Source organism: Choristoneura fumiferana, chromosome 30 (genome assembly GCF_025370935.1).
Source record: "Choristoneura fumiferana chromosome 30, NRCan_CFum_1, whole genome shotgun sequence".
NCBI classification, from domain to species: Eukaryota; Metazoa; Arthropoda; class Insecta; order Lepidoptera; family Tortricidae; genus Choristoneura; species Choristoneura fumiferana.
Genome location: NC_133501.1, coordinates 1,490,899 through 1,503,355, shown reverse-complemented (window position 1 = coordinate 1,503,355; position 12,457 = coordinate 1,490,899). Strand labels below are relative to the sequence as shown.

Genomic DNA, 12,457 nt, shown 5'->3' with positions numbered 1-12,457 from the left:
CAGCTGAGCGTGCCCCGCATGTGGTGCACTAGTGGGGACACAAGTGTGTCAGTGCGGCGCTACTTCTGTTTGTGCACGCGACGCACGTAGCGTGAAGGGCACGAGTGCCAGATGAAGCGTGCCCCGCATGTGGTGCACTAGTGGGGGACACTAGTGTGTGTGCTGTGCGACGCTACTTCTGTTTGTGCACGCGACGCACGTAGCGTGAAGGGCACGAGTGCCAGATGAAGCGTGCCCCGCATGTGGTGCACTAGTGGGGGACACTAGTGTGTGTGTCTGTGCGACGCTACTTCTGCTTGTGAACGCGGCGCACGTGGCGTGAGAGGCACGAGTGCCAGCTGAAGCGTGCCCCGCATGTGGTGCACTTGTAGGGGGACTCCGAAGTGTGCAGCGCTATTATATGACTGCGGAGCTTCGCGTGGTTCTGCGGAGTAATATATTGCAGAGTTAATATTATGTGCAGCAAGTCCGGAAAAGGGCGTAGCCGATTTATTTATTATAGTGAAGTTTTCTCATGGGAGAAGGCCTGTGCCCAGTAGTGGGACATATAACCTGGAGACAAAACCAAGACTTATACAGATTGTTCCAAAAACCGAAGATAATCCATCAGAAGTTGAGTTGATTTTTGTTTAAGACATCTTGTATATTTTTAGGGTTCCGGAGCCAAGAGGGCAAAAACGGAACCCTTATAGTTTCGCCATGTCTGTCTGTCTGACTGTCCGTCCGACCGCGGCTTTGCTCAGGGTCTATCAATGCTAGAAAGCTGTAATTTTAACTATGTAAACTATGCCGACAAAATGGTACAATAAAAAAAATTTTCTTTTTTAGGGTAACCTCCCATAGACGTAAAGTGGGGGTGGTTTTTTTTTTCTCATCCTACTCTATGGTGTGGGGTATCGTTGGATAGGTCTTTTAAAACTATTAGCGGTTAGCTAAGACGATTTTCAGTGATTTGTTTGCGAAATATTCAACTTTAAAGAGCAAATTTTCATTAAAATCGAGCGTCCCCCCCCCCCCTCTAAAATTTGAACAAATTCAGAATGGAGTAAGTATATCAAACTTTCAAGGAAAACTATAGCGGCCAAGTTTGCTTGAGAAATATTAGTAGTTCATGAGTAAATAGCAGCCTAAGGTATAACATATACCTAAACTTGGAAGATTCCGTATAAAATACAAAATCCTTAGAAAAATATTAGTTGATTTTTTCGAAATGGCTACGAAACCCTATTTTCAGCGTGTCCGACACGCTCTTGACCGATTTTTAAAGACATACTTTACGTCATTCATAGGGACAACTTAAAATTTTAATTATTTTGTGTAGACTGTAGAACATATGTATTTTTGGGACAGGCGGATGGAGATACAGTATAATTCTCTTCAAAAGGGCCCTTCGGTACGGAACCCTAAAAATACTCACCGGGAATGGTTTCCCGCAGTGGTCGCAGAGATGCTCGGCGCTGTCCTTTTTGTGGACGACCTGCTTGTGCAAGTAGAGGGATGTGTGACTCTTGAACACCTGCACAAAGTGAGCACAATTAGTGTCAATTCGTGGTCAGCGTCTGTCAGTGTGTGGTCGCCTTAAGTCAGTGTGTGGTCACCACAAGTTACTTTACAGCTTTTTGTCAATGTGTGGTTACCAGCTAGAGTTTTGTAACCAATCAGTGTGTTGTCACCAGTCAGTGTGTGGTTACCAGTCACTCTGTTGTCACCAGCCAGAGTGTAGTGACCAGTCAGTGTGTTGTCACCGGACAGTGTGTGGTTACCAGTCACTCTGTTGTCACCAGTCAGTGCGTGCACACCAGTTAGTATGTTGTCACCAGCCAGTGTGCTGTCACCAGTCAGTGTGTTGTAACCAGTCAGTAGAGTCACCAGTCAGTGTGTGGTTCCCTGCTAGTTACCTTCGGGCAGTGTTGGCAGGAGTGTGTGAAGTGCTGCCGATGGTCCCAGTCCACATGGTCTCGCAGCCGTGACGCCGTCGCAAACCTGCGCCCGCACTCGCCGCAAGGGTGACGTAGCGCTTTAACATTTTTATTTGTTCAAATATATCTTTATTGTTTGACAAACCCAAAAAGCAACGAAGACACGGACGTTTCAAATTGTCAATTTTACAGAAATTGCTACGTGCTACCTTCGCTTAGAACTCGCTTACAAATCGCCAGTGTGATAAGTCTCTAACTATACCTTGTTCTGAGACGTGGGCTCTCGAAACCATCATGTGCTGCTTGTAGGTGGCTATGGAGGAGAACGTGCGGTTACACGGCTTGCAGACCAGCTCGCCGTTGGCTCTGGAACACAGGAAGAGGTTAACGTACCGCGAGGGGGAGGGGGATGGTGGGAGTCCAATCACATTGGGTACGTTCCACTTATCGCTCACAACGCCCTCGTCCACGACTGCTGAAATGAGGGCTACCGTTTTCGCGCTCACCAGTTGGCGCCACTGTAGATAAAGGTCCTGCCTGAAGTATAGTGGTTAGTTTGTTATTACGGGCGTGAAAACAAAATTTACATTTAAATCATATTTAATACCTTAAAACCGTACCATAAAAATATTGAGCATGCCACAGTGTTGCGTAGTCCCGTTTTGTTCGGACAAAAGGGAGGACAAAGGTTTCCGAAAGAAAAAACTGTCTCAAAACACAGACATTCATTGCCCCGTAAACATCCCATAATTATATCAGGCATTGCAAAATATTCTCAAAATTATTCTAATTATAAATAAACCAGCTTAGCTCACCCAAAAACAGTGACATTTGACATTACGGAGACCTCTCGCTACACTAGCGCCTCTAGCGGCGAATTCATACGCGATAGCCCTCATTGCCGTTCCACCAACGTTAAAAGGTCGCGGAAATTACAAGTGGAATGCTTATTTTCAGTGCCGTACGTTCACAATACGGCGGCGTGGTGAGAATCTGTCTGTGCATCTGTGACAGTTTTGAGTAAATATTTCGCATGGATGTAAAATTTAATTCAACATGGATGCCCGTGAATTTATGATTGCATTTCTGACAAAATTAATGAGAGATAATGACTCAGAAAGTCCATCAAGTTCTGATGACATCTCTCTCATCTGTAATCTCTTTCGAATTCTACGTGCGCTTGACGCTTCTTAGGAGACGTCGAGTCTGGCCTGGCCTGGCCGCGTGGCTGTGCAGATGCCGCGACAGGTTCCCGCGCCACTAGAAGCGCTTCCCGCAATGCGCGCACGGGAACTAGCGGATCCAGTTTTGTAGTGCAGTATGGCAATGAGGGCTATCGCGTATGAATTCGCCACTAGAGGCGCTAGTGTAGCGTGAGGTCTCCGAAATGTCAAATCTCATAGTTTTTGGGTGAGCTACGCGGGTTTATTTAAAATTAGAATAATTTTGTGAATATTTTGCAATATCTGAAATTAATTATGGCAAATATGCGTTTCGGGGCAATGAATGTCTGTGTTTTGAGACAGTTTTGTCTTTCGTAAACCTTTGTCCTCCCTTTTTTCCGAACAAAACGGGGACTATGCAACACTGTGTCATGCTCGTTATTTTTATGGTACGGTTTTAAGGTGTATTAAATATGATTTTAATCTAAACTTTGTTTTCACGCCCGTAATAACAGACTTTGAAAGCCATACTTAAAAACCTCACGCAACAGTGCGCCATCTAGTGAGACAAAAAACGATAGCCCTCATTGGCCACTTTCAGTGTTTAGCAGTAACACAATAGTTTACTGCTACATAAACGCATATTGCTTGTGTCAGCGACAATCATAATGTTTACAATCTAAGTTTGACCAAATAAAGAGGTTCTTTTACGCACACCTACAACTGGCGTCTCATTGACCACCACGTTCCTTCCCCTTATATTACAGTAGCTAGGGGGGTCACATGGGCAAATTCTATAACCAAGGGGGTCACATGGGCAAATTGTATAGCCAAGGGGGGTCACATGGGCAAATACTATAACCAAGGGGGTCACATGGGCAAATACTATAACCAAGGGGGTCACATGGGCAAATACTATAGCCAAGGGCCACATGGGCAAATCTATAACCAAGGGGTCACATGGGCAAATTCTATAACCAAGGGGCCACATGGGCAAATTCTATAACCAAGGGGGCCACATGGGCAAATTCTATAACCAAGGGGGCCACATGGGCAAATTCTATAGCCAAGGGGGCCACATGGGCAAATACTATAACCAAGGGGGTCACATGGGCAAATATAACCAAGGGGGCCACAGGGCAAATCTATAGTTAAGGGGCCACATGGGCAAATTGTATAGCCAAGGGGCCACATGGGCAAATTCTAACCAAGGGGCCACATGGGCAAATTCTATAGCCAAGGGGGCCACATGGGCAAATACTATAACCAAGGGGGTCACATGGGCAAATTGTATAGCCAAGGGGGGTCACATGGGCAAATTCTATAGCCAACAGGGGGGTTATCTATTGTTTGCCCGTTTGCTCTCGTTTCTGAACAAACTATTTTCGAGTTTCCAGTATTGTTGTCAACCCAACCAAAAGTTCGGTCCCTGGTGATGGGTCAGTGAGTCACCTGGCCGCGTGGCTGTGCAGATGCCGCAACAGGTTCCCGCGCCACTGGAAGCGCTTCCCGCAATGCGCGCACGGGAACTGCTGCCGCGCCTCGTTCACCGAACACTTGATCTCTTCTATGTGCGCTTGCCGTTTCTCAGGGGACGTCGAGTCTTCCGGCAGCACTTCCTTTAGCTTTCTGTTGAGAAAAAAAAGCAAATTGCTTGTTTGTTTATACTCTTTAATGTACAAAAAGGGAAAACAAGGTTACATAAAAAAGTAGTGTTAAGTACAAAGGTGGACTTATCCCTGCAGGGATTTCTGCTACGAGCAATCAAAAACAAGGATCAACAAATAGAGCAAAACATTTGAATAAATATAAATGCATATGTAAACCTCAAATACCTAACTATATACAATAAATATAGAAAACATTAATATATCTTTAACTAATTATAAAATAAAATACATAAATACACACATTTTCATACAACACATAAATAACACAAGTATAAAGGATTGGTGGAAAGGTGGAAGGAATTGTTATTGTGCAACGTAGAAAGCATATACAGGATAACAAGAAACACTGCATTTATACATATAAAAAAAGTTACTCAGTTCGGGAGTCGAACCCGGTTGTTTTGAAAAATAAAACATACATTATTTCTATCTGGATATCGGTAGTGTAGGTCATAAGCAATCAATGTTACTATGAAACATGGTACTCATATCTAGAAGAAATAAAATGCATTGTATTTCATATTCTTTAATAATGCAAGTTTTATTTTTCAACACGTCCGTGTTAAAGTATGAATGCAGTTTTTCTTGTTACTAAAATCGATGACTTGGTTCCTAAGAACAGATCATATGTTTTATAGTTCAGACTTTCCCATACTGACCGATCTAAATGAGCCACCCTGTATAGTCTCTTAAGTTAGGACATACGTTAAAACAAATGTAACCTTTTAATTTCGACATTAAGTTTCAAATTCTAATAATCGAAATTTGACGTGGGCCTTAGGAGGTTAAATGTAGTGCATATTCAATCAACTTTTTTCTTGTTTGTTATTCTGTCACGTTGTCCAAGAGACAACAGTAGCAGAAACTCACCTAAGTTTCAACTGGATTTGATGCTTAGAACTGGTTTTGACATGTTTCTGTAGATTTGATGTAGTGGTGAAAGACATCCTGAAAAAAAAAGTCACAATTAAAAAGAACCATAAGAAAAGTTCAGCTATCTGTATTTGATTATTTGAAATATTGTCGACATAACTCACGATAGATTTTGATTTATTTATTTAACAATCAAAATAATTTTAATAAACTATAAATCAATACTTTGCTCACCAGCGACCTTACGATAGTTGGATCAGTCAACTTTTTAGTGTATGTTATTCTGTCCCGTGACACAGGAGACATCAGTGATACACTTTGTTAGAAAAAGCTTACTTTATTTACTATTACGTGCTCCAACAAGAACACAAGCACAGGACACAAGCAAAGAGACAAGCTAACTTTTAGTGCATTTGTACCCCATAAAATCATACTTTCAATAAGTAACCCAGGAGACGTTACCATATCAAAAAGATACACTAAAAAGTTGATTGCTCCAGCTACGACGATGCAACAAATGAGTGTTCATGCAACTCCATCATAGAAACCCAACTATCACCACCACTCTACGCGGACGCGTTTCGAACTCAATCAGAATTCATCATCACAGCAACATAACCTTTTACCAATCACCATAGGCGTAGCTATCATAAGGTCGCGGGTGAACAAAGTAATCCATACTATCCATACTATAATATTATAATTGCTAAAGTAACTCTGTCTGTCTGTCACGCTTTCACGTTGAAACCGCTGAACCGTTTAAGCCTTAAGGATCAACATAGAATACTTTTTATTCCATTAGAGGGCGCCACTACGGACGAAGTCGCGGGCATAAGCTAGTTGTTTATAGTTATTTATAGACCTCTGCAAAGTAACACATGTTTCAATAAATTAACACGTTCGACCCTGATAACGATCCACTAAGCTCTTACGCTATGCCTACGCCATATCCCACAGCAGTCACTTCTATGTCAGTGACAGGATACGATACGATACGATAATTACGATTAAACTATCTTTTGCACACTATCCGGTTATCGCGCGATATTCCCTCGGGAACTGTGCATTTTCCGGGATAGCCTAACTCTGGCCCATAAAGCCTATGTCGATCACTCTCGTGAAAGGGACAGACATAAACTGCATTTAATAATCTCTATCACGGGCCAAAAATTAAGGCATTATCAGTCGCTCAGTTTCGACCATTGTGAAAGAATAGGGCCTTGACTTTGTCTTTGACTTTAAGCCAAAAGGTTTTAACTAAAAAAAACCCCTTGAGTTATTAATACTATTGTGTAGCTTAAAACATTCTGCATCACATACACGAGTACCTAGTAAGTATAAATAGCTTATAAGTTTTTTTTTTAGATAACGCCTTTTAGCTTAAGAGGGCAGTGCTACGTACTTGCAGGGCTCGCAGTAAGGCCGCCGCTTCTGCCCCGCCTCAATGCGGTGCGTCTCCAGGTGTTTGCGCAGAGATGTCTTCCACCTGAACGTTTTGGCGCACAGCTCGCACGGGAAACTTTCCTGTTTGCTGAAATTACGAATAAGTAGCATCATCACCATCAGCCGGAAGACGTCCACTGCTGCACAAAGGCCTCCCCCTTAGAACGCCACAATTAAGACCTTGTATGTACAATTGAAGCCGTGGTGGCCTAGTGGTTTGACCTATCGCCTCTCAAGCAGAGGGTCGTGGGTTCAAACCCCGGCTCGCACCTCTGAGTTTTTCGAAACTTATGTGCGGAATTACATTTGAAATTTACCACGAGCTTTGCGGTGAAGTAAAACATCGTGAGGAAACCTGCACAAACCTGCGAAGCAATTCAATGGTGCGTGTGAAGTTCTCAATCCGCACTGGGCCCGAGTGGGAACTATGGCCCAAGCCCTCTTGTTCTGAGAGGAGGCCTCTGCCCTGTAGTGGGACGTATATAGACTGGGATGATGATGAATGTACAATTGGCCTTAATCTCAATTGTACTTAGTGCGGGAAAGTAACTTTTACATGCTGGAGTCACCCTATTGAGTAGCAAAGTAAACAAGAAGCTTTTAATTGATGTTTACCCGTTGTTTTCTGTATTTTCAACGTTCTCGGGCTGTCCATTCTCTTCAGTCTTAAGGTTTTCGAAGCTTATCGGCTCTATGCTGTAAATAAAAACAAAATTTAAAGAAACATAGTTGTCAGAAACGTAATAGAATAGATTCCTTTAAAAATATATAATAGTAGTCCGTCATTTAGATATTCAAAAAGTATTGGACACGTATTTAGTCTTACAATTTTTAAACATTGAATAGAAACAATAATTTGATTTATTATAATAACTGTACTGTTTTTCTTCCATCTATAATTTTTCTAGCTGCAGTCTTACTCGGCTGTAAAGTTGTTTAGTGTCTCGCGCCTTGAAACTCTCGGCTACGCTCGGGATTCTTCTTTTGACACACGCTTCGCTCGTGGTTCAACCTTAGAGTCGCTTTCTCGGCTTTCAATGAAAGCGCTCGAGCCAAACAGTAATTTTCCACCCTTGCATAATAAATACAGATGTACTGCATAATGGTCTTCACTAGTATTTTATCGGAAAAGTTCATATTTATCATTCGCTCTAGTTTAAGTACCCATCGTACAGTCACCAGCACCAATATCTGACACAACAAACGTGCATAAATATCTGATACGACTCTATTTCTAAGGCCGGAAGGACGTGTCAGATATTTTTACACGCTCCGCTGTGGCAGATATTAATGCTTTTGACATTAAATAATAAAGTTCCATATTAACAGATATGAACACGTCACCGTCGTATTCCGATTGAGATCCGACTCTCCCCCATGAAAAACCATTATGCACTAATCTGTCTGTACATTTATATATTTTTTAATTGGTCCCAAATCAGGAAAACTGCCAGTCTAGTGAACAGCGCTGTTCTTCCTTTGGGACCATCTGTTTATCTGCATCTGCATATTATGTGCTGTTAAATAAAAGTTGTGATGACACTAGCGACATCTAGTGTGGAATAGCAAAAACTAAAGTGACAGTTGAGTGAGTTGGTGTTTATATTGAATAGCTGCCGCAACCTGCATAAAACATTCAAGTTTACTTCAATATATTAGGTTTAGACAACAATTAAATACACATAATAGCCGCTAGTGTTTTAAATTCTCATAAATTAACTCCCGAAGGAATGTTCTCGAGAACTTAACGGCAACATTCTCGATGCAAGAACATTAAAGGGGGACGCGTTCTGGATAGTGATATAATAAAGCTGTATTTTAGTTTGTTACCCGTGCTTAGCTGTGTAGTGTTTGTGCGCGGCGCGCTGGCTGCGTGCGCGCGCGCCGCACGCCGCGCACTGGAAGCGCCGCCGGTGGCGCCCCGCGTGGTACTTGTACGACAGCTCCGACGAGAACGAGCACGCGCACACCGAGCACATGTAGCGGGACGCGTTCTGGGAACACGGTCTCTCAATCAACAGTCAACCAATTTGGATCCTTATCGCATTCACTGCCCCACCTGACTTCCACAGGTGCCACCGACGCACGTGTGCGTTCAAAACAGCGGCACTGGGCGAATTTCCGAAAACGCATTTGTGCGTCGGTGGCAGTGAATGCGTTATCATAGTAAATAATTTTGTTTTTCTATAACATTATGTATCAAATGATGTTGAATGTCATTATGACAAGGTTCTATAGCGGCATAGGAATTAAATTGGTTGAGTGTACTTAAATTCATCATCATCATCATCCCAGATGTATACAGGATTTAGCCAGGCGATTATTCTGTAAATATAACAGATATCAGAAAAGTTCAAACTAATATTGAAAGTGCACATTAACTACTATAATAAAAAAAAGTTATTAATGTGCTTTTACTCATTGGGTAACTTACTATTGACTTCAGTTATTTTTTTCTATCTTTTACAGACTAATCGCCTTGTGCTACTTGTTCTCTTTATTAATACATATGTATAAAGTACTTACCAACTCATGTTTAATAGCCACATGATCTTTCAAATCATCAGCATTCGGAAATGACAACAAACACTTCTCGCACCGGAACATAGCATTCACATACTCTTCCTTCATCTGCATCACCCTTCTCTCTTCTTCTACCTCTTTCTCTGTCAGCTCTATCTCTTTATAAAACACTTCTTTCTTTTTCTTCTTTCTTACTTTTTTCTTTTTTGAAACATAGTTTATAAGCAAATCATTGTCATCATTATCTTGATCGGATAAGTTCTGTTCTAATTTGATATTGTTTTCCGTTTCTTCCTTTACTTTGTGTTTTGCTTCCAATTGGATGGCAATGGGACTCTCTGATTGGTTGATAGTCAGCTCTTCTAATTGGCTGGTTTGTGTTATGTTTACATTTTGTAGTTTGCAGATTGTTAATTTTGATGTATGATGGAGTTGTTCTAAATTTAAATTCTGAAAAAAAAAAATGGATAGCGGTTAGGCATTGAGATAGTTGTTACAAAGGGCTCAATTTTTCTGGCTTTTTATAAAGACATCTTGTTCAGATGGGCATAAACTAGTTTTAATATTTGGGTACAGTCACCTTCATTAGGTTCAATCAACTTTTTACTGTAGCTTGTTGGCATGGCAACCTATAAAAATTTAAGCTAAAAGTTGGGAGTTTCTTCATGGTTCATCTAAGCATGCTAATATATATATTGCAAACATTTTTCTAACAAAGTGTATTACTGATGTCTCATCAGTTATGGGACAGAATAACAACACATAAAAGTTGCTTGACCCATTAATATCTGCCACAGAGCATGCCAAAATATCTGAAATGTCCTACTGGCCCTAGATATGGAGTCATATCAGATATTTATGCATGCAAGAAAATAAAACAGTGAAGTGTGTACAATACAATATTAAGGCAGGTTTGAACCATCAAACCCTTCCCCTTCAGAATACACCTGTGTATATCGGGTGACAAGCCAAAGTCACTAAGTATCAAATAAATACCTACTTACAACAAAGCTCGTATCTCAGTATGAAATTACTAACTAGATACGACTTTTTGAAGAGCAGTGACAGAAATTTTTGTGAGTGCTGCTTCTCATCTGGCAATATGCTTTATACCTGTTTTCCAAAGTCATGTAAAGTCCTATAACTGTACATAACTTGTTGCTTGAACTCCGTGAAGCGACGGATGAGCGCTTCGCACTCCCAGCAGAGCCACACAGGGACTCCTTCTGGCTGACACATCTAGAAAACAAACCAGGGATTCAGGCTAAAACATGTATATGTTTGATTGACATTCAGTTTAAAACGAAATATTGGCTGTATGGACACTCTCCCCTTTGTCTTACACTAGGCATACATGAATAAAAATTATTCTAAAATAAATAAAGGAAATAATTAACAGCTATAAGATTTAATTTTAGGTACTTAAAATTAAAAAAAAGTATTGATGCTGTTCAAGTTGGATGATGTGTGTGATAAAGATATAACTAACATTGTGAACATGCAAGTTTTTTCTTTATTTAGTGTTTTGCCTTAAGGCAGTTTCAGACTACAAAGCTCTTTTTACAAAGCGCGTGTACGCGCGCACAGGTGCGGTTTTGTTTTAATTAGTTTGTATAAGTGCGAGCGAGAACATGTCCCTTCAGACCAAACACGTAGAAATGAGCGCGTACACGCGTGTTCGATTTAATATAGCGCACATGTAAGCGCATATGCTAAAAATGAGCATATACGCGCAGAAGAAACCACTAGTCTGAAACTGCCCTTACAGGCTAATGTGACAGATTTTGTATGAGGACCCATTCAAATACAAATAAAAAAAGTTATCATTGAAAAAGTTATAATTGAGAAGGGCAAGTAATATAATAAATGAATTAAGTAGCTCGTTGACTTTTAAATAATCAAATAACAGATTTCCTATTGAAAATACAAACTGAAATATAGATGCATAGAAAAACCAGAAAAATAAGACCAGCACTGGGAATCGAACCCAGGTCCTCGGTATTCCGTACCGCGTGCTATACCGCTACACCACTGCTGGTCAACGGTACAGACACGAATTTCCCCTATGCACCTCATATCTCTGCTTGGACCGAGGACCTGGGTTCGATTCCCAGTGCTGGTCTTATTTTTCTGGTGTTTCTGTGCATCTATATTTCAGTTTGTATTTTCAATTTAGGTTTTACGGGATGACCGTAAAAGTAAAAATTTGTAATTGAAATAAAAAAATACAAAAAGATTCCAAAAAACCAATCTTAATTAGATTTTCTATTGTATAACACTAAATTAATAAACAATAACTTACCGGTATCTCGCTTATTATTTGTAGAAAACACTGCTTCTTCCAAAACTCTTCTACTATTACCATTTTTCGGTTCTCACTTAGGCAGCCACAGCATAAATTATGATCTAAACTAGTCATTATGTTATTTTATATAGATATCATACATAAAATGGAAACATTAAGTCAGAAAAACCGATTTTAATAAATAAACAAATCGGTAAAAAAAAGCAAAGCATCAAATCAACGCAGTGAGTGAATTGATGCTACTGTGTGTGTTGTGTTTGTTTGTGGTTGACAGTGGTTGTGGTAGTAAAGTAAAATCTGCAAAATGTCAAAGCGTCTTGTTCTCTTAGCTAAAATAATCAAAAATAAGTATTAAAAGACTTTATAACAGTAACATATCAATTTTATAGTATTTTTTTAAAAAAATAATTTAAGTTAAATAAAGAGTACTAAAAGTCAAAAATAAAATAAAAAGAATTAAAGAAAGTTCATGGAATGGAATGGTGGTATCAAGCAGGAATAAAACGGTTTTGACATTTCGTTCCGTTGAAGGCAAATAACGTTTTAATTTTAATTCGATTT

The 12,457-nt window shown here is 40.4% G+C and overlaps 1 protein-coding gene across 1 annotated transcript; it reads right to left on the bottom strand.

The window, feature by feature from the left end:
- Positions 1-64: 64 nt before the first annotated feature.
- LOC141444685 (uncharacterized) lies at positions 65-12,169 on the bottom strand. The gene is made up of 12 exons (XM_074110270.1): positions 11,894-12,169; positions 10,705-10,830; positions 9,595-10,041; positions 8,899-9,062; positions 7,684-7,764; positions 7,028-7,156; positions 5,623-5,700; positions 4,535-4,711; positions 2,182-2,285; positions 1,899-2,017; positions 1,418-1,516; positions 65-424 (listed from the first exon to the last, which is right to left on the bottom strand). The coding sequence occupies exons 1-12, from the start codon at positions 12,008-12,010 to the stop codon at positions 287-289; spliced, it is 1,779 nt and encodes a 592-aa protein (XP_073966371.1). The 5' UTR covers positions 12,011-12,169; the 3' UTR covers positions 65-286.
- Between the last annotated feature and the right edge of the window lie 288 nt (positions 12,170-12,457).

Excerpts from the sequence above, each read along its gene's own strand:
- LOC141444685 (XM_074110270.1), bottom strand. The coding sequence starts at position 12,010 with ATGACTAGTTTAGATCATAATTTATGCTGTGGCTGCCTAAGTGAGAAC. Across the intron at positions 10,831-11,893 it reads AAATAATAAGCGAGATACCG|ATGTGTCAGCCAGAAGGAGT; the intron begins GTAAGTTATTGT and ends TTTGTTTTCTAG. Across the intron at positions 2,286-4,534 it reads CTGCACAGCCACGCGGCCAG|AGCCAACGGCGAGCTGGTCT; the intron begins GTGACTCACTGA and ends CCTGTGTTCCAG.